This window comes from Mastomys coucha, chromosome X (assembly GCF_008632895.1).
Source record: "Mastomys coucha isolate ucsf_1 chromosome X, UCSF_Mcou_1, whole genome shotgun sequence".
Lineage (NCBI taxonomy): Eukaryota > Metazoa > Chordata > Mammalia > Rodentia > Muridae > Mastomys > Mastomys coucha.
The window spans coordinates 123,553,054-123,576,274 of record NC_045030.1 but is presented as its reverse complement, the minus strand read 5'-3'; the positions used below and the strand labels follow the sequence as shown (position 1 = coordinate 123,576,274).

The window sequence follows — 23,221 nt, the reverse complement described above, 5'->3', positions numbered from 1 at the left end:
CTTCTCAGTACCTGTCCATAAGGACCACCAGAAGCAATTTGTTTTCAGTTGGCAAGGCCAGCAGTATATCTTTACTGTTTTGCCTCAAGGATATATTAACTCTCCTACCCTGTGTCATAACTTAGAAGAGATCTTGATCATTTGTCTCGTCCACAAAATATCACATTGGTGCACTATATTGATGACATTATGCTGATTGGACCAAGTGAGCAAGAAGTAGCAATCACTTTGGACTGGTAACACATATGTGTACCAGAGGATGGGAAATAAATCCAACCAAAATTCAAGGACCATCTACCTCAGTGAAAATTTTAGGAGTTCAGTGGTGTGTGGCATGAAGAGATATTCCTTCTAAGGTGAAAGGTAAGTTATTGCACCTGGCCCCTCCCACCACAATTTCAGAGTAATCTAATTACATGTTTATTTATGTTTCCTTCTGTCATCTTGTAAGTTCCAAACAAGCCAAGATCACACCGGCATTGATCACAGCTGTATCCTCTAAGGACAATCCTGGCATCTAGCACAGAGTAAATACTCAATAAAATTATTTGTCAATTTAAGAATGCACAGAGAATGAATATACTTATTATTATTAAGGAATGTAAAAAATGCATTTCTAGGAAACATAATTAGTTTAAACAGTCACTAATTTTATAAATGGAAGCCATCTGAGGAAGCAAGTGTCTCTCTCACATATTACCCCATTAGTATTTATTTCAACTTAATTATTTATTCTATTTTCATCTCTATTCCACTTACTAAACTTCATTCTACAATTCAAATAGTCATATATATATACATATATATTATTGCATTTCATTCATACATATATCCAAGCTACAATTCAAAATTTAAATTATATATACATATATATATATATATATATATATATGAATGAAATGCAATGATAGGAGTCAGACAGAAACACTAAAATAATGACAATAGTTATAACTAAGCAGGTCTTTGGAAAATATTTTCCATAGTAATACTGAGTGGAATGGTTGAGGAATCATACAACAATTTAAGCAGTGTACACAACATAAACAAAACCTAATGAACTTGTCTCTAGAAAGTTTCTTAAGGGAGTTGAAAATTTGTCTTGAATCAAAGTTAGTAAGCAGGGCCTAAAAGATAAACAAGGTTAATAGAAAGGCACCACCAGTTAAACAAAGTCTTTGTCCATTATGGAAGATATAGCTATTTATTCTGGGTGCTACAGATATAGCAGAGTGCTAGATAGGCTAGGAAAAGCAGTAGTATGGTACAAATTTGATATATATTTTTGTTGAATGAGCAAAGAAGACAGAGACAATAGCCTCAGTGAATGCTTGGTAGAAGTACTAGAATAGTATTGCTATCTCATTTCTATTACACGTTAGCATCTATACAGGCTATCATTGCTTATTAGAAACTATATAAAGAAATAAACCTCCCAAAATCCTTCAATCTACCAATCCAAAATCTGTGAAATAAAGTTTAAAGCAATTTAATTATGCAGGTATCTGATGAAGTGAGATAAACAATGAGATTTTCCTATCTCACAAAAATTGCCTGAAAGGGTACTTTGAATTTAGGCATATGATATTATCTGTAAGGCTTATAGAAATCAATTGATCTTCAAATAAACTTAGTTTCTAAAAATCTTGAATTATTCATTACAAATAGTATTTAATATTAAATACATTTTCTAAAATGTACTATCCATAAAAAACAAGATTGGTACAATAAAGTATTATATATCCAAAAAATTAATATTTCAAAGATTTTTATTTTCTCACAATCTTGTCTATATCACCTGACAAGAACAAATACTATAGACATTCCACTCACCAATGTCAGTACTGTAAGTAAATGAGTTAAAAGCACATATTTCAGAGAAGTGCTTAACAGTGAAACATTTTTACCGAATCTGTTCTATATCTGCTTTTCTGTTGTACAAAATATTATGAAACACGGAAATTTTTAATTACTTTCCAAAGATCCAAATGATGAGCTCAATAATACAGAAATTTCAGATATTCTACAAACAGGCACTTTACAAGCTCAAATGTCTCAATAACTCTATATGGCAAACTGTTCTAATATGTATTTCCTTGCTATCAATAGCAAGGATGAAGTGTATTCCACTCATATCAAAGTAACCTGGATCCTGACAGCTAATTAGTAAAATGTTAAATTATCATACAGTAAAATCTATAAACATAAGTAAATGTATATTATTGATACCACTTGTGTCCACTTTTATATCCTGTTTACAATGATTCAAATTTAAGATGATTTAAGTATATGTCAGTATGGGGACCCAGGGGACCCCACCTTTTCAGAGAAGAATAGGGAGGATGGAATGGGAGGAGGGACTGGGTGAGGAGAGACTTGGAGGCAGTGATCAGGATGTAAAAAGAATAAATAATTAAATGGAAAACACAAACAAATATGCTGACAATAAAAATTATTAAAGTCAATACTGTAATTGGACCCTAACACGGCATCTGAAAGTACAGCAAATTCGAGGATCTTAAATAGAGGAATTGCATAGTATCAGGGTTCTTAATATAGGAAATGAAAAAAAAATAGTAAAACTTCGTGTTATTAACTAATTCAGCAATGTTTTATAAATTTCAGCTTTCTGAAACATTTAAATGGTTTGTACTTTTCTATAACATGTAATCGGTTTGACATAGTATAAGAAAGCATTTGGACAAGGTGACATATTGATTTCTTTCATTCAATATTGCATGCTGGCATACTGGCAGTTGCCAACAATCACCTCGTGCCAGGTGTTTTGGAATGACCTTGTTATTCAAACCCCCACACTTCAAAAGACTGTGAGGAATGCATGAATGTTTACATAAAGCATGATAATATAATTTGGGTAGTAAGATTAAAGTATTTCTAGCAGTCATATGAGCTGGAAGCTTACAGTAATGTTTAACAACATTAATGACAGAATAATCTCAAATAGTGTCTCCTTTTATGAAAGATGAATGGTAGTAATTATCTCTATTCACATCAAAAGAAAGATTAATACTGGTTCAGAATGTTCAGCCTTTGACATAACTGAAATAAACTTGGAAAACATCTTTACTTTTCATATAAAGGGATCTTGGAGTTAATGCTAAAGAGACTTTTGGCAAGTGTATTCAACTGGAGGGATTAAGACAACAAAACTTATGTTTAAGTTTTTCATCTTCCTCGAAAATTGCAAATGCCACCTTCAATATCTGGTTTGAGAAGAGATACCCTTAGATCCCAAGAATAAATGATATTGCTCAGACACAAAAGTAACTCACAGATACAAAAATGTGGATCATCTGGAAATGCCGTCTTAGAGTTCAGAACAAAATCTACAGCATTTCCTTTCCCTTCTCTCATGCCATTCCTGGCTAAAGTATGAAATGTGAAGTTGACTGTTGTCTCAGATGAACAGGATAGGACTATAGTTTCTATGATATATGCTTTATGTCCATAGAAACAGGATCTATCATAGCAATTACAAATTTCTGACATCATATGAATGCACTGGAAACTGGCAGTCTGGAAATGAAAACCACCAAGTTTAAATTCAGTTTTGTTGATTCATATTGAGTGAATCAATCTCCCTATGACATTATGGAGATAATAAAATATATTTTAAAGATGTCTTTTTATGAGGTTTAATTGAGTGAATACATGTAATGTACTCACAACAGAGATAACAAGCACCTTATGAATCAATTCAGTCCCAACAATCCTAGACATTCAATCTTTAGGTAAAAAGGTGTGTTTTTATTGCATATATGTATTTCTTGATGACATATATATTGTATGTACAGACTATACACTAATCTACTGACAGATGACACACTGCTGAGAGAGTAAAGTAAATGTTTTAGAGTTTCATGAAGTAATTTGCATATATTTACTACAAGTTTAATGATACCAACCTGGAGGAGTAGTAATTGAATGAACAATATAACTATTGAATTAAGTTACAAAAACCAATGAGGTGGAATTAAGACAATTTACAAAACCATATTCATGAAATTTAAAATAACATCCAATATAGAATAAATCCATAGTAATTCCTATTTCCATGAAGCAATTCAGTGATAAATATCAGATTTCACATAGTATGTGATGCAAAAGAAAATTATTGTTTGAAAATGGATATCCATAACAATTTTCCCTTTTCTCCTTCTGCTGGTAAATTTTAAATTATTTTGGGGGATAAATACTTTTAACCTAGTCTAGGAGATTGTAAATTGGTATAGGCTAAATATGTCAAAATAGAAGTAGAATTACTTAAACAGTTGTGTTTCAAATACAAAGTGATGTAAATTTAATCCACTTTATTAATGAAGAGCAACTACTTACTTCATAGAAATACTAAATTATAAAAAGAGAAATTATCTGCAGCTACTTATAAAATTTATATTGATCAGAAAAAAACAAACATTAGATTACTGCATACTAAGAAGGGTCCAGTCAAACTAATTATACTAATTTATAAATACATGTTCCCAAGTAAATAGCATGTAGTATATAAACACTGGCACATAATTATAATCTACTCACCAAGGAAACTGGTAATTTTATTTTAATAGATTATTGAATCTGAAAGAGCTGATAACAAATATAAATATATCACATATGATTTTACATATGTGATATACATAAATATACTTGCATTTTGTAAACACTTAATTTTAAAAATCAGTTCAAAATACATGTACCACGATATTGGGGAACTCTCTGAAGTGGTAGAGTGTCTGCTTAGGGAATAGGAAGCCCAGGTCTCAACTTTGACCTCTAGCTTCTCAGGAACTAGTTATGGTAGAGCAGGCCTATTATCTCTCTACTTAGGCCTATTACAATAACCGAGAAACAGGAAATCAAAAATTCAAAGTCAATTTTGACCAAACATTAAGTTCAAGACCTGCCTGGGATTCATGTGACAATTTAAAAATCAAACATGAACAATGAACTTAAGAGCTCTACAGTAATAAACTCATCTTAGTCACTGCTATTATAGTAGTAAACCATTAACCCATTGATATGCACCATAGAAAAAGCTGCTTAAAGCTTGTCAGTGGTGGTGCATGCCTTTAATCCCAGCACTTGGGAGGCAGAGGCAGGTGGATTTCTGAGTTCGAGGCCAGCCTGGTCTACAGAGTGAGTTTCAGGACTACACAGAGAAATCTTGTCTCAAAAAATAAACAAAAAGAAAGAAAGAAAGAAAGGAAGGAAGGAAGGAAGGAAAGAAAGAAAGATAGAAAGAAAAAAAGAAAGAAAGGAGGAAAGAAAGGGCTGCTTAAAATAATTAAGAGCTTTAGTTATCTTTTCAATGTATATGTGGCCTATTGTTTAAATCAGTTTCAATACTACACTAATATCAACAAGATCATCAATTGAGTGTTTAATGGATAAGGCAGCTTTGTTCTGAAGTATGAACACCAATTCTGTTCCAGTTAGTTTTCATCAGCTTCACTTGTCATAAAAAAGCATTAACCACAAACAGATGAAATGATCAACTTTAAAAATTGTTATGAATATAATCAAAACAGCATCATGCCCTATTTATAACATGGGTAGCTTTGTTCTTTGATGAGAGACTTTTTAGCTAAAAACACTACTAAAACCCCACAGTTTCATGGGTTAGATTTGTAAGTCAACATGAAAAATAATATGGCTAGAATTCTTTTTAATAGAAAGTAAAAAACATTCTGAAGAATCCCAAAGTTAAACTTTGCCCTACTCTGAAATACTACAATATAGCTCTATGTACCTGAAAAAAAATTTATCTAAGGAATTGCCATAATTCTACATTTGTATGTTTTCAATAATGGCCTATAATGGATTAAAAACTGTCACATTGTATTATTAGTAAAATGAATGTGTAAAAGCTATAACACAAATGTTTTAGAGCCATATTCTCATTTATCTTGTAGATATATTAACATTTGATAATGCAATCAATTATTAAAACACTTAAATTGTCAGCGCTTAAGAAAAAATGAGCATGCGCAACAGAATGAAAATGCCAATAATTAGCAGACCTGTCATCTGACACTGAAAGAGCAAAGACTAAGTAAGACTGGGGAGAACAGTGATAGAATCTTTATTGTTGCTATTAATGCAACAAAAGCTACCTAATCACACCAGCTTTTCTTTTATAGGAAAATTGTGAATGTCCTAATGGCATCACATGTTACAGAGTTGCCTTCTATTATAAGCTATTGCATGCTAGGAAACAACACATGTTTTATCAGTCTATTCTTATCACATGAAACCAGACACAAAAAATTCTCAATAAGCCATTCTAATTCAGGAGATATTGATAATTCACAATAGTTAAGTTTGCCATTTGAATGCATCACATATTTTGCTGAAGCTCCTATAAGAGTAATTTAAATTAGAAATTACCAAACTTAAATTCATGTCAATGGATGGAAAGAGTATTAGGAAAGGATGTTGGTATGCAGAGATAAATCATAATAGTATTAATTTTTGCTACTATAAGAAAAACAGATAACTTTTGCATGGAAAATTTAACCAAGGGTAGGTAGTAACAAATACTTTTTTTTCCTGTTTTTTGAGTAGTTTTATATATTGAGAGACATATTTCCACACACTGTAAAGAATTTAGTGGATAAATTGTTTCAGTCAGCTACATCTCTTTATGCCTATATTCTTACTAGGTTTAAGCTCATGGGAATTCAACACTAGACAAAGGAATACAGACAACTAGAGAGAAATTATGGTGTCCCCCAAAGGGCCCCACATTTTGTTATCCAATAGGAAATGGTCAGCCCAGAACAAATATACATTCATGTGACATATACAGACTGAGGGGGTTGTATTTGTACATTCAGCATACATGCACATACACACACACTCAGAAATCAATATCTTCCAATAAAGAAATGGTGGCAGTGCCAGTAGCTAATGAAGGCAGATCATGAATTTCATGGTAACCTGACAGAACATTAGACCTAAATTGGAAATAATAATACGTCTCCATTATTAAAAGTGCAAGCTGCTATTCCAGAGGACCCAGGTTCTGTAACAATAACCCACATGGCAGAATACAACTACCTGGAAGTACCAGAGATGAGACCATCTTCTGGCCTGTGCATACACTTGGTTTACAGACATACATTCATGTAAAATACCCATTCACACAAAATAAAAATAAAAAATCCAAAACAGCCAGGCAGTGGTGGCAGCGCACTCCTTTAATCCCAGCACTTGGGAGGCAGAGGCAGGCAGATTTCTGAGTTCAAGGCCAGCCTGGTCTACAGAGTGAGTTCCAGGACAGCCAAGGCTTCACAAAAAAAAACCCTGCCTCAAAAACAACAACAACAAAAAAAAAAAATCCAAAACAAATTAGTGTATGCTAAACAAATTAAAGGCAACTTTTAAAAATAAAAACATTAAAGGAAATTATAATACTACAACACAATATATGGAGATTCTTTAAAATACAAATGTCAAAATATAAAATTAAATCTCACCAAATGGGGTGAAACATTAACTCTTGAAAATATAAATGTGCACATTAACATTTCAAAACAATGGAGGCAGTGAGGCTGTAAGCAGATTTATAGTGTTTAATCAGTGATAAGAAAGATTTTTGATATATATCAAAATATATATATTTAATATATATAATGTATATAAATATAAAGCTTAATATATATAAAGCATGGAGCTTCACACAGAATTGCTAAATTTTATACATGATTCAATGTAATTTATTAAATAATACAAATATAGGTAGAATAATGAGTGACAGTTTTAATTTGCAAATATTTAGAAAAGAACACCTATTATTGTTCATACACTCTTTAGAATCCAAAACCAGGGAGAGCCTCTCAAGCTCATAGCTCAAAAAGCAAATAAAGCAATGCAAAACATCTATAATATGAGGTTAACTCTAAAAGTTCTGAATAAAAATTAATTTCATTACTTTCTGTACATATCTACTGTGTATTAATAAAGCATCATTGGATAAATAATGCCACAAAACTACATTCTTCCATTAATGACAAAAAACAGAGCCAAAATCATCCCACCATTTTCTCAGTGACTATTCCATGGAAATAATGACAAAAGAAAAAAACACCCTTAGTCATAGGAAAAATACATTCATTTTCTTCAGAGAATAATTTATCACTTGCTACCACTGGTTCCTGCTCTGAAGAAGTGCCTTTAGTGCTAGAGAAATAGGATGACACATTTCACAAGATAATACAATATAAAGGTACTACATCATTAACTGTGTGAAAAAGAGCTCTGTTAACCTATTCAACAAAATGTACAATTTACTAAGGTCAGAAAAGTCATTAAAACTCATTGCTCTAACATAGTGAAGTCATTAACAACAAACCTTGGTTCAAAATCACATTCTTCTCACTTTCTACCTACAAAATCAAGACATATTCCTATAAAACAATAAACCATATAGAGTTGAAATGATGACTAAATAAAATATGGATTCACAAAACCACGGCTATTGAGATATATGAGATGTTATATTATCATTCTTTTGTTATAATGATTCCTGTTATTACTGGTAGTCATTGTAGTGATGGTGTTAATACCAGAAGTATTAAAATCTATATTGTGTAAGGTTAGCTATTTTAAAACCCCCTTGTGTAGAATGCAGAAGTTAGTCTATCTCAACGTCACTCTAAAAAATGACAGAATCTCTGTCTAAAATCCATAATCTTATGCTGAAAATGCCAGTTTTAAAAAAATGTGCATGTCATCCTATTGAAATTCCTAGTGTGTTAATAATGGGGGAACAGTGCTAAGATAACAATGATAATCAAATTAAAGAAACCTAAAGAATGAATATATAATAAAGTAATGGGTTAAAGACAGAATTTTAAAAGGACTGAATGTTAATGTTGATAATGTTCCCCTAAAATCCACATGTTAAAATCTAAGATTCAAGGAGATGGTACTAGAGATGTAGCATCTGATATGAAAAGACACTAGAAAGAAATCTTAGACCTTCCACCACGTAAGGAAACATGTGAAGGCATCCTCTACAACCTGCAGTGAATTTCTCATCTCCAGAACTAGAAGAAATGTGTGTCATTATGATGACAAATTGTTTGTTAGGACACCATTACTCTGTAGACGCATTAACCCCACTGTATTAAGTGTGTACACGGTGAGACTGACAGCTCATTATTGTAAAGCCAATTGGACCATTTTCTGTATTATGAAAATGAACATAAATTAGATTTTACAATTCTTTTATCTTTTCATTTCTTCAATAAATATAGAAAAGTGTTAAGAAATAAAGCAACATTAAATATTCTCAGGGCTAGCCACCAAATTCGAATTTAAAAATTCAATTTAAAATGTCTTTTAGAAGAAAACTAAATAATTGTACACACATCAAACTATGTTCTACCAAAATATGATATTTCAAGTATTGAAAGTGAACTTTATTGGTACTTAAAATATTTATAAAACCTCATTTTATTATTAAACCTAAGCAGCATTATAAAAATATGTTATTGACAAAGCTGTTTTATTAACCTCTTATGTTTATTTCTTATATTACCTCCAAGCAACATTAAAACCAAAGAAATTGCTTACAACTTCCAAACACACACTATCTTTGTTCTTCCTAAAGCCTCTAGAGAACCCTAGAAATACTAATTAGAATTTCCAGTTATAAGCTACACATTTCATTATTATTTCAGTTTTAGTTAATATTAACAATCATTACTTTAACTCTTATATAATATTATTATCTATAATTGCTGCAGTTTTGTAAAGGCAAAATAACACTATTATTAAAGTCTGAATGGTTATATTATCTCCAAATATCTAATTGAATAAAATATAACTAGAAAACATACAAATTCCAATAGTTACAGATATGTATATTCTAAATACTCCAGCAGTCTAAAAAACTTCTGCAGATGATCTCCTGTTCATATAATACTTATATATGTGTGTAATATTTATACTTCCTTAATATAGATAACATGTTGAATTACATTTTGTGTCACAACAATATGGTGGCCTATAAGACCATAAATGTCCTAATAAAGAAAATGCAGGATTTAAAAACTAGGAAAGTGCTTACAGATGATAAAAGAATTCATACTATTCAAGGATATCACTGTACATTGCCCAAGCTAGTGATATTTATTCACAATATGCAAGGTCCATCACTCAAAGAAATAGGGATCATGAATTAAGATTCTCACTGAAAATATCAATCAGGAAATGAAAAGGAATCTGTCCCCAGAAGACCCATCCTCTAGGAAGAGGAGTGATATATACATTTCATAATTTTTGTATGACCTTTTCTATTAGTTATTAACAATGCTATAAAAGCAAATTGGGGATAGAATAAGAATTTCTATCCAAATCTGGCAAGACTGTTTATAAACTAATGTTTTCATTTCTATATTTCACAAGAATTCTTATTTTGAGCAAATGTCCAAGCCTAAATTCAAGCTTTATAGTAAATGGTCCTGCTCACATTAATGTAAATGGAGCAAACCTATATTCTTCACTGTGAAGTTCTCACCAAGTCTCCTCACTCCAAAGCCAACAGCTGCTGCATGTGCTTTCAGCACAGTATGCACATCTCTCCACTGTTAAGTTAATAGGAGACCAGAGGCTTGATGCTGGCTCTAAAATTCCAGTTCAACCTAATATATATATATATATATATATATATATATATATATATATATATATATATATATATATATATAGTAACTAGCTGAATCCACACCAATAACAAAGAATCAAGCTTTGATCACAGAATGGTCAAACAAGGCAAATGTCTACATGTGATAAGCCACCTCATTTCTGGTTTTGTGTATATGCTTGGCATAAAAAAGATTGCTATTCATATGAGTCTATTCTGACCCTGGGTGTTACAAAATTCACCAGTAGTTCTTTGTTCCAATAAATTCAGTTAGGTTTCAGACATCTAAATTTTTAATATTTTGCTAATGTTATTCCCTATCCATAATGACTTCTTTCCATCTTTGCCTATTGAAACTGTACTAAAATGTTCATAGCACCACCCCTGTATTATTCATTTTATTCCAATTTTACATTAGCTATATTCTATGATCTGACAGCTTTTGAATAAATGTTCAGTATTCTAACATTTACTCCAACTTGACAAAATATGGTAATCTCTCTACCTCAGTCAATAAACTATGAGTTAGCTTTCTGCTGCAGTGAAGAAACAATAATCAGTTCTTTTCTGTGCACATACTAGGTATTTTACAAACTAGTTAAATAAAAGGAGATAATCCTCTTCTAAAATAGAAATAGACTGCATTTAGTGGAAGATTAAAAATTATTTTCCCTAAAACTCTAAGAATAAGCAATTCATACAGAAAGTATAATTTCATGGATTTTTTCACATATTAAATATTTATAAATATAAATATTATAGGTATTAAAACTGGTACATTAAAGCTTCGTTCTATTTAGCAACTCTCAGCTACTTTGAATTTTTAAACATTCACTTGACAATATAGACTTATAATGCTTTATAGTGCATTTAGTGAGAATGGAGACATGCACTCTCCAAAGGGCTTGCAGTAGGGGGTAGTTCTCAAAAGGTTTTGCAACACTGAATCTAACAGCCTTGGAAATAGGTCTTAGAAACAACGGGTTGGTGGCTCATTCCAGAATGGTGCTGATTGAGCTGCAATGAGCAGTAGAATGGAGAAGAAAGTGGTGCCCTAAAGCTATGAGAGCCAAGGCAGGACAGCTTATGTTTGCTGGAGTCAGAGCCTCCTGCTGATGTCTTACTAAGCCTGCCATCTATTGACCAAATTATGAATCAAGGCACTGTGAATGTCAAAGAGTTTCAACTCAGAATTTCAACAGGAAGATAATCAATACTTAAGAGGGTTAATAAAAGCATCAGTGTTGGGCCACTAAAATTTGTTCTATTGCATCCATGTACAGGATGTTCTTTGATATTTAACTGATCCTGAAATGCCCCCTCTTCAGAAATAAATTAATGATGCCAAAGGGTTTCACTGTCCTTATACATACTTAAATACTCAAAACTAATAAACTAGGAGTAATGCCACAGAGAAATTTGAAGAATTAAACTTAAGGGGAATGAGAGAGACCACATTCACAGCAGTGAATAATTTGAATAATTTTGTTTTGATTAGGTTTTGGCAAGAGCATTAAGAATTACTTCTTTTGTATCTGATTAGCTCTAGTGAGTACCACAAGGAAGGACAGGAAATTCTCTTTCGAAACAAACATTAGTAGTAATTGTCAGTAACAAAAATAACACACATACACACCTACCATGAGATCAGAAAATGTGAAAACCTAATGAACATTTATTAAGTATCTGTTAGATACCAAGAGTATGCCAGGTGCTGAAATGTATATAAGCTGATTTCATTTTCCTACCTAGTTAAACATTTGTCTATTCGCATTATGGATGAGGTAATTCAGTCAGTGGAAGTTGCTTTTATTACAATTGTTCAACATCTTTTTTCAAGTAGGCCACACTTTGCACTACCATTAATAACTTACATTGTACTGGGTTTATTTTAAAAGAAATCACCCCCCTACACACACACACACACACACACACACACTACTGAACATACATCCCAGTCTACCTTATAGTTTATTCTTCTGTTTCTAATCTTACTATCTTCATTTGTAAAACATAGAATCTAGGCTTAGTCATTTGTATAAAACAGGCAAAGTGTAATTTTATAAAATAGGTTTTATGTAGGGTCCAACACAAAAGCCAACAGAAAGTGTTCCACAGAAAAATGTTCAAAGACAAAGTGTGAGAAAAATCAAGGAAAAATAGTTAAAAATGGCCTGTGAACAGAAGAAAAATGTTCCACATCACTTTAAATAGAAAAGGACAGCAAGTATCTCATGCTTGAATCTGGAAGCTAAATGGTTTCCAGAACTCTACCGCCATCTTGGTCTGCATACTAACCTAGGCTACAGAGTAATTTCATTCTCTGCACCTTGCCAAAGGCAAAAACTATATACCCAAACATTTAACATTTCATCTATAACATGGGCAAATGTTTTGGAGAAAAAACACAGACTGAGTTTCTGATTATCCAAAATATATGATATCAGAATTTCAGCTTTTGAATTTTGTTATTAAATTGAACAATATTTATATACATAAAATATGATATCTTGAGGGTAAGAAATAAGTTTAAATAAGAAACTTATTGATATTTCCTATACACATCTTAAAACAAACAACTATGTGGATACTTTGTTATATACATGAATAAAATGTTACTGAAGAAATTTTAAATTGGAAGAAAACAATAGCAAATGAGTAAAAAATAAGACTAATAAAAATTGTTTAAATTTCCAAGTTCTTCTGAACACTTTAAACACCACAGATCTCCCCACTCACTTTACCATTCTATTTCTCCAACTGACATCATAAAGAATCAGATGAACAGCAAAGATAGCTCTTAAAAAAAAAAGACGACAGAATATTCCCCGTTATTCGTTGTAAAGGCTGATTTACATAATGTAATGTCTACATTTGACTCAATTATCACTTGTGTAATAACTACTAAAATCAATATGGTCAAATAAAATACAAAAGACCACAATGACTCATAGTGAGACTTACATATTAATTAAATTCCACGTGGGACATACTTAAGATGTTAAAGATATGATCTTAAAGAATGAAATTCTACTGTCAAGTCCACAACCAAATTTTCTGAGGATCATATCTGGACATTAACCAGAACATATGCTTATAACCAAAACTAGGAGATTTTAAGGGAAATAAGGATGATACATAATACACAATTTCAAATAAATAAGGTGTAAGTGCTACCACACCAAACTGAGTCCAATATCATTCATACAGCTCAGAGGTATTATTAGTGTTCCATGATGCAAATTTGTGTTCCATGGGAAATCTACAAATTAATCTCTTGTTCCTCAGCAAAATGGCAAGTTTATTAGATATACCATGAATATTAAATAAATAATGGTAAAATTTATACTTTACGTTAAATAATATTTATGCAAAGCAAAATTAAAATGAGAATTTTTTTTTGGTTACAAACAAAACTGTAGCTAAAACATGAATATATTTATGTTTGACCCTGTTTACTGTGAGAAAACAATGCATTCATACTTCCTTAGCACATTTTACTAAAGAAATGAATTCTGATACACCAGGCACAAGAATTAATAATGTGTAAAAATAAAAGGTACCTTTCATCTGGGAAGGAAATGTCAAGGCCAGTTTTGCGAATAGATCTGGATTCTCATACTTCTCTTCTTTAAGTTTTAGCCAAACACAGTTTTCAGATAATTCCTTAGGCTCAATCTAACACAAAAATAACACTGATAAGTTTTTGTGTTGTGACTTCCTATTTAATTTTTCGACCACTCACTTGCCTTTGTTCATTTCCCCACTAAATCAATTTCAAATATATAAAATTTCACTCATAAATGTTTGGAGGAACACTTACAATTCTGTTGCTATACAGAAAAGCTACCCAATGGCAATGAGAAAAGTACATAAGAAAATGTCTAATGAACAGACCCTCAACATACTATACTATATTTCTCTTCAACATATATATATGTATGTATGTATATATACACATATATATGTACATATATATAATTCTTATACCTATTTTTAAAATTTTTTAACAAGTATTAAATTTTATTGTATAATTTTAATAAATGTACAAGAAATTCATTGCATTTACTCTTCCCTAAACTGTCTTATCCACCCACTTATTTGGGTCATCTCCACAATATTAAAGTATAAAATCAAAAGAACAAAACCGTTAACATTCTGTAAGAACAAAAATACCAAAGACAACATAATATTAACAAACAATTTTATTGCAAAAATGACATTACTTAATATTTACAATGATAAACCTGTGATATTTTCATTTCATCATGTAGTTCAAATACTTTTCAATATGATTTTCTATAGTATAATTTCAAGGTATTTTGTAAGTTGTCTAGGTCACACATTTCAAGATGAATATAAGATAGTAAACCCACAGGAAAAAGCAATAATGCCAGTAATCACCATCTTTACACCGCCTGATACTGACTCACAGCAACTCATTTCTCACACATTGTCAATCATGGAAATAGCAAAAAAACAGCCGTTGAGTTATATCTTACCTTGGACCAGTTGATTCTTTTCATAGATATTTCTGGCTTATATAATTTTTTCTGTTTCATTCCATATGGTAGCTCAATTGGTCCTGGTAGAGGAAGAAGAATTCCTTCAGGGGGTGGTGGTGGAGGAGGTACTCCAAGCAAAGGTGCTGCTGGTGGTGGTGGTGGTGGAATGCCAGGCATCCCAGGTAGTGGTGGTGGAGGAGGAGGAGGAGGAGGAACGACTCCTGCAAGTGGAGATGGTGTTGGAGGAGGAGGCAGTAGTGAGCATGGTCCTGCACCTGGTGGTGGAGTTGGGCCTGGAAATGCAGATGGAGGTCCCTGAAACAAAACAAGTTTAATGCTCATAAGAAAAGAAAACACAAAGTATACATATACTTAAGCTTTCCAGATTATCCAGTTTGTCAGAACCTAGAGTGAAGATTTTTTGACATACACTGTATAAGTCAGATAATGACTATTTCTACTAATATATTAAGAGAAGAAAAGTATGCAGTTTCTACAATTTGAGGGGAAAAGTCTAACAAAATGAAACAATACCTTCCACTATAAATCAAGGCAAAACAGTATAGCATATGGCATGGAATTGTTAGCCTAGATGATTAAAGTTGGAATAAAGTATGACAAGGTCATGGTTTCAAATCCCTTGGGTGTCAATTAGTCTTATAGGAAGTATTTCACAGCACCACTAATTTATCTGTCTTCAAATACTAATGATTAATCCTAAGTACCATCCATTTGCATATCAATATAAGCATATCAACATTTTACATCTATCATTCCTTTTTGTCCTTATAACCTTGTAGTGTAAATAGGACATTTGATGCCATCTTTACATCAATGCTTAAGATGAGGAAAATGAATGCAAAAAAACTTAAATGAAGGCTGAGAATATAGCTCATTTACTAGAGTTCATACATTACATGGGGAAACATTAGGTTTGATCCTCAGTCCAAAATATAAATAAATAAATAGACACACAAACAAATGGATGGATGGACTGATTGATGGACAGACAGATAAATCAAAGATACCATAGGGTAAAACAAGAGGCTTTCAGATAAAGCAATCCTCTGCTACATACGCTGCTGGAGCCATGGACCCATCCATGTGTATTCTTTGGTTGGTGGTTTAGGCCCTGGGAGCTCTGGGGTAGGGTCCATTAGTTGATTTTGTTGTCCTTCCTATGGTGTTTCAATCCCCTTCAGTTCCTTCAGTCCTTCCAGTGTGTGTGTGTGTAGGGGGGAGGGTACCCTCTTAGAGGCAAATGGGAGGGAGGGGAGATCATGTGGAGGTTTTGCAGAGGGGAAACAAGGGAAGAGGGGCAACATTTGAAATGTAAGTAGGTAAAATAACCAATAAAAAAAAAAGATACAATGGAAAGTTATGAACTCTCCCTGAAGCTGTGTGTTTCTAACTTTAGGTAGGCTTGTACAGAAGTATGAATATCGTAGATAGTGGTGAAGATATTTTAGGGTCTTAACTGTTAAGTTCAAATTCTGATTGGATTTTATTGTTTTTTATTTAATCAATAGACAAAATGAAAGTTTCAAAAGCAAAAAAAATAAAATAAAAAAAACAATGAGGATTTATATTTGAATATGGTTCTCTTTCTGCTCTGCTCTCTTAATGAAAGTGTCATTTACCATGAGAATTAGTTCACCATACACAGGATTCATAAGTGGAGAATAACTTCTTTTAACTGTCAGAAAGTAACTTCATGTTTGTCCTCTAACGGCAATTGATTACAGGAAGATAACACTACATCCCACATTAATTTCTAAGGATTAAATAAACTGTAAAACATCACTGATCACAATGGTTCCCTTTACAAAATGAACATGAAAATATTTCAAAGAAACTAGTACCATTCAGCAGACATTTTTGTAAATCGAAATATTACATTTCATTAATTAAAATTTCATGGTATGGTGAATACATTTTTTTAGCAGGAAGAAGTCCTTTTATCTTGGCTAATATAAAATTTCTACTTGGACAATTTCCTGTCCCAGGTAAATTATTAAGTATCTTTCAGAATAAAAAACATTAACTAAAATATGGATAAACAATTTAAATAATTTTATTTATAAATATGCTTTAAAGTTTTCATGTATACTTAGATATGATTGCAGAAATATATCCTTTAAAATGTTAACTAGTATTGAACTAATTTTATTCAAATGTATACATATTCATGCTTATATGTTCACATATAAATACATGTACATATATTTGTATATTCAAAAATGGTTAGCCACTTCTGGAATGAAATCCTTTCTAGAAATCTTGAGTAATTGCACCAACTTGTAAAAGCCTGATTTTTACTCTTATGTAAGATTAATGAAATTATTTTTAAAAAATTCAATCTTAGAAACTTAGTACTTAATTCGACAAGTATTTTGGAAAATGAAGTTTATTTTGAATACTTGTGATATACAATCTATGTTTCCTCTTTTCACTAAAAAAAATAATGCAGAGGTGAAATGTAAATATTCAATAAACATTTTAAACAGCAGTCAATATTTTCCCTCTATTAGATATAAGTCATGTGTAGAATCACAACCACAAATTCCTTGAAGTCATGAAGACTTGTACAGATTAGGAGTACTGATCACCATATAAATGGACCTAAAATAAAGTACAAGTGCATAGGCTTTTAACTCAAGTAAATATTGGCAAATCTGAAGCCTCTCAGTATCAATTCATATTAGTCACTTCTTTCTTCATTTAATAAATAGGAGTCAAACAATCAGACTGGAATTAAATGCAGTACAGCAGTTGCTACAGCTTGTTAGGGCATGACAGCACAATCTGGTCTACACAGAAAGTTTCCCACCAGCCTGCATTGAAGAGTGAGAGGGTGTCTCAAGAAAAAGAAGAAGAAAAGGAGCAAAAGGAAGAGGAAGAGGGGGAAAAAGAGAGAGGATGAGGATGAAGAAGAAACAAAGAAAAGCTTCATCAAGATGAGATGAGTGTTAACATAAGGTGGCTTTTCTTCCTTTTTTGTTCCTTCCTCCCTTTCTTTCTTCCTTTCTTTCTTCCTTCCTTTTTTTCTTTCTTTCTTTCCTTTCTTCTTTTTTTTTTCAAGACAGGGTTTCTCTGTGTAGCCCTGGTTGTCCTAGAACTCACTCTGTAGACCAGGCTGACCTCGAACTCAGAAACCCGCCTGCCTCTGCCCTCCAAGTTTGGGATTAAAGGCGTGTGCTACCACTACCTGGCATAAGGTGGCCTTTCTGACAGACACAAAACAACCATAGAAGGTACTGTACACAGGCAAGCAAGGTAATACATCCCTCTAATACTAGCACTCAGGAGACAGATGCAGATGACTTTCTGTGAGTACAAGGCCAGCTTGGACTAGACACCGAGTTTCAGGCTAGACAGGGCTAGAAATTGAGTCCCTGTCTCCAAAATAAAAATGAAACCAACAAAAGATACGGTGGTCAAATGAGTTAAGGAAGGGCATGAGCTAGAGGGTTACTTCAGTGTAGGATATCTCACACTATTTAATACGATACTACGCTTTGCAAATTGCCGAATCCTTTATGTTAGTAGACTATGGAACACTTTGTGAAAATCATTAATATATGTATAACCAGTATGTGATAAACTTGGCAGAATGCAGTTCCAGATCTAATGGCAGGAAAGGAGATTTAACAGCCTCAGAGTTTGTTGTAGTGAAGAGAGCAGTAAGGCTGGGCTGCAATGGGAGGAAATTATAAGGCAGCCTATGCCAGGAGGCTTTAATATTTCTGATGAGGTTTTCTTTAATCCCCGATGCAACAGGCAAGCACTGTGCACAATAAATTCTTCAGTAATAATAACTGGAACAATGTTCTATGAGGATTAATTCTCCATTGATCTAAGACATGAACTTTAGGAGGAAAAAACTATAGGCAGGAAGCAAAAAATAGGAGACAATTAAAATAGCTTGGAGAAAATGTAAGGGAAGTAGACCTGAAAGGAGCGTGGTTTGATGAAGAGGTGAAAAAGTCACTGGAAGAATTTAAATAAAACAAGAACTAACATCCTTTGTCAGGAAAAGGTCAAGCAAAAAAAGCAAACTTTTGTGTTAAGAAAATAGTGGTAAATTTTAAAACAAATAAAAATGGAGACTGAGCTGGTTTAAGGAAATAGAAAAGATCAAAAACATTGAGTTTGATTTCAATACAAAAGACTTGCCTATGGGGACAGCTGCAAATATAAGATAGACTCAAAAGCCTTGACACCTACTAAAAGGTGATATATGAACATATGAAACTGAGTGGGACATTTGTGCAAAGAAATACAAAGCAGAGAAAACTGCCAAGGGCAGAGAGAACACAGAGATACCTCACCATTGGGGAATGAGGAAATAAGAGCAATCTAGTTCTCAGACAGCAGTAGCATAATACTGGAAGAAAAAAAAACAAAGACTTAAATAGTAAACATAAATGATATACGGGCTGTGGGTAAAAAGGTACCACCTTGCGTAACTTTGTAGTTTACCAGGGACTTTGGAAGTAATTCCTCACCATAATATTAGAAAGAGATATAGTCAATCATCTACCACCTCCTAGACATTAAGTATTTAAAGGCACCTTCTTAAAGTCCATATTGTTCTTTTACGCCACAACATGTGTTGGGGTTATATGTAATCCTAAAGTATAGACCTCTTCATTAAGAGGTATTTTTGAATTAAAGATAGTCTTGATTTAAAGATCTCAAGAAGCCTTTTGGATAATTCAAATTCATGAGCATTTCTATATTCTTTTTGAAAGAAAATACTATGCACACAATTTTTCACATCATCATGAAAATTTCATGTCACAAACAGTCTGGCTTATATAATATATTCTGGTAAAAATATTCAGGGCAGTTTGAGCAAATGAAGCCTTATTTATTTCCAAACATTAAAATGATTTACTGTCCTGAAAAAATCAAATCTGTACTTATTTCAACTAAAATGTGAAACTGTGAACAACAACCTAAAGGTCTGTTTCTGATCACATTTTTTCCTTTTGACTAACAAGATAGTTTTCTACCACCAAATTCATTGTGACGTCAAGTCAACATTTTGCTTCATTACCTGGGCTCGAAGTTGCTGGATTTCTGTTTCCAGTTCTTTGATTTTTTCATCTCTTTTCTGAAGCTCTGCTTGAGCTTCCTGACGAGCTGTGAATTCTTCATCGAACTGCAATGACCAACATGAACGCAGTTACTAATATGTGTTTAAGGAAGATTTAAACATTACACAGTAAATACGTGGAACAGTTTTTGCTTTGGTGAGTTCAGAGTGATACTCTGAAAGATATTTAATTATTGTTCTGACAAATAAGTATCCACATAGGATTAAGTCTCATAGGTATAAGTCTCCTTTTAAAAAGAAAAAAAAGGAAAAAATAGATGGACTATGAAGTCTCTCTTCACATGTAATGGAAAATAGCTTGTTATAAGAAATTCAATGGTAGAATAAATAATGTTTATTAAAGATTTGCCACCATTCTTTTAAGTTTAGTCAGAAAGTGAAATATGGAATGCATTTATGAATTCTAAACATTTAATCTTTAAAAAGATTGGGTTTTCACAATGATAAGAACTATGTATATTAACATGAATTAGACTGGGAGATTATTGATGCCATAATCTCCATTGCCTAGCATCCAAAAAAGCAGTACTTCATAATATCTGATAGTACAATGATATACACTGGAGTTCTAGTCTATATCAGATGGTTAACAAAAACAACACAAGAGAGGAAAATGAGGTGAGTAAAGATGGTTCTGAGTGTAGAAGTGCAAGGGTATAACTCTGATATAATCCCTGAATCACATAAAATAGCCAGGGAAAACTGAATCCTCCAAGTTGTTCTCTCACTGATGTACATGTGCAAACACATACCGGCAAGTGTACAGAATGGGGTGGCAGGAAGAGAGAGAGAAAAAGAGAGAGAAAAAGAGAGAAAAAGAGAGAGAACCCAAATCAAAGAAATAATTAAATACATGCATGCATGCATACATACATACATGTATATATATATATATATATATATATATATATATATATATATATATATATATATATATATATATATATATATACATACATGAGGAAGGGAAGAAAAGAGAGATGAAAAGAAAATGGGAAGTAAAAATATGGGGTACTAAAGACCCCAACTCTACAAAAGGTATATGTACATTTACTACACTGTGTCCAAGCTCCTACCTCAAGGATTATTCTAAGCAGATACAAGTTAGAGTCATATTTACAGTGAAAACCATATAGGATTTGCTACAAAAATTTTTATTTTCTTTCTATTGTGAATGTCAACTCGTCATTTTACATTTGTATAGATTATCCCAACAATAATATTTCTGTTTCTAAAAGTGATATATCTTATAACCCAGAACTGTACTTAAGGTATAAGAAATGATAGGGCAACACATTCTCTATTAATATATATCCATCTTCCTACTAGATATGGCTTTAGGAAATTATTATAAAATGTTATTCTGGTAAGTTGAAAAACAACATGTCTGGGTAGACTGGATGACATTTTTACATCAAACCTGAAACACTGCTTAGTTATGATTTGATTCATGCCTGGTTTTGTACTTAGAAAATGCCTTATACACGCTGGTAAAAAAATTGCTAATATAAATAAATTCCAAAACGACAATAAATATATAAGGGGAAAGATCAACAGCTCTTTCAGAGATTGTCTTTTCGTACTTCACTGAGAAGATGGAGATCTTAGGCAGACATAATAATGTCCATACCCTCATAACCAGGAGGCAAAGACAGTGGGATCAATGCAAGTTCAAAGATAGCCTGGAATAGTGAGTTTTAGGACAAGAAGGGGGACACACTTATAACTCAGTCTCCAAAATCAAAACAAATGAATAACATAAAAATACTAGAACAAAGACAGAATTCCTTCAATATGATTTTATTCAATCAATATGATAACCCTCAACTGATAATCATAACTCTATTCAAAGTTAGTTTCTCGTATAGAGATTTTCAAATATACTATCTGCACAAGCACACATTTTTTGGCTCTTAATTTAGTAGTATGTTAAATGTAACTATGCAGAATAGAAATGATACAAACCTAATTATGAAAAGTAGAAGAGGTCTTTTTTCCAATTTCCTAATCTTAGAATCCCTTTTTAATTATGAAAAGAGCACAATCCAAAGAGAATTAGTTGCTTGCTTAGAGTCAAAGGGAAGTAGTAGAAATGCTGAGATTGGATCTTATAACTACTGTCTAACATTTTGGATAACTAGGGGGTAAATATTATCAAGACATGTAATACAAATATCAAAACTCTAAAGACATAGTAAAAAAAAACCCTATTTTATGTTTAAGGTAACACAGAAGACAATGGATATAGGTAATGACTAGGTCAATGCCACATATCCATTGTAAATATTGGCAATTAACATGGTAAGCAATCATTACTCTATTTCCTTATGACTTCAGGATAACTTGTGTAATTACAAGAAATTACTAAAGTAGGTCATCCCAATATGCTCCAGTTTGACACTCTAGCCAAATTTAAAGAGATTCTATGACATTCAATGGAAATTTAATACATTTTATTTATAAAGAAAGTTTAATAAAATTCTATTACACAAAAATACACACTTAACCGATGACAGCTTCACACAATCTCATTGTGCTCAACTAAACCTAGTAATATCTATTCTAAAGCAAGAAAGAGCAAAAATATTTCTTCAATTGGCCAAAAGTAACTTTAATATTTTCAGCGTTATAGCAAAAGTGACGATCTAATTTCCAAGCTAAGTCATAATTCCAAAAGAGTTAGCAAATTAAGCTCTAGTCTTCCTGTCAGATGGCTGTACAGATTTTTCCCAGGCTTTTGTTTTAATATTATCTCAAACCAATAAAAAAGAGAGATACATGCCTAACAAGCATTCTATCAAACGATTCGAACCATAAAATTTCATCACCAGTGACAGCAGATGCTGGAGAGGTTGTGACCACATCCTTACTCATCAGGGAAATGCAAATCAAAACAACCCTGAGATTCCACCTCACACCATTCAGAAT

At 32.3% G+C, this 23,221-nt stretch overlaps 1 protein-coding gene across 1 annotated transcript in view; it reads right to left on the bottom strand.

Annotated features, from left to right (window-relative positions):
* The window catches only part of Diaph2 (diaphanous related formin 2), a 555,303-nt gene that overhangs the window by 318,005 nt on the left and 214,077 nt on the right, over nt 1-23,221 (bottom strand). The window contains exons 15-17 of the mRNA XM_031375373.1: nt 20,234-20,338; nt 15,169-15,486; nt 14,230-14,344 (exon numbers count right to left, since the gene is read on the bottom strand). Of these exons, the coding sequence (XP_031231233.1) occupies nt 14,230-14,344; nt 15,169-15,486; nt 20,234-20,338 (538 nt within the window). The remainder of the gene's footprint in view (nt 1-14,229; nt 14,345-15,168; nt 15,487-20,233; nt 20,339-23,221) is intronic.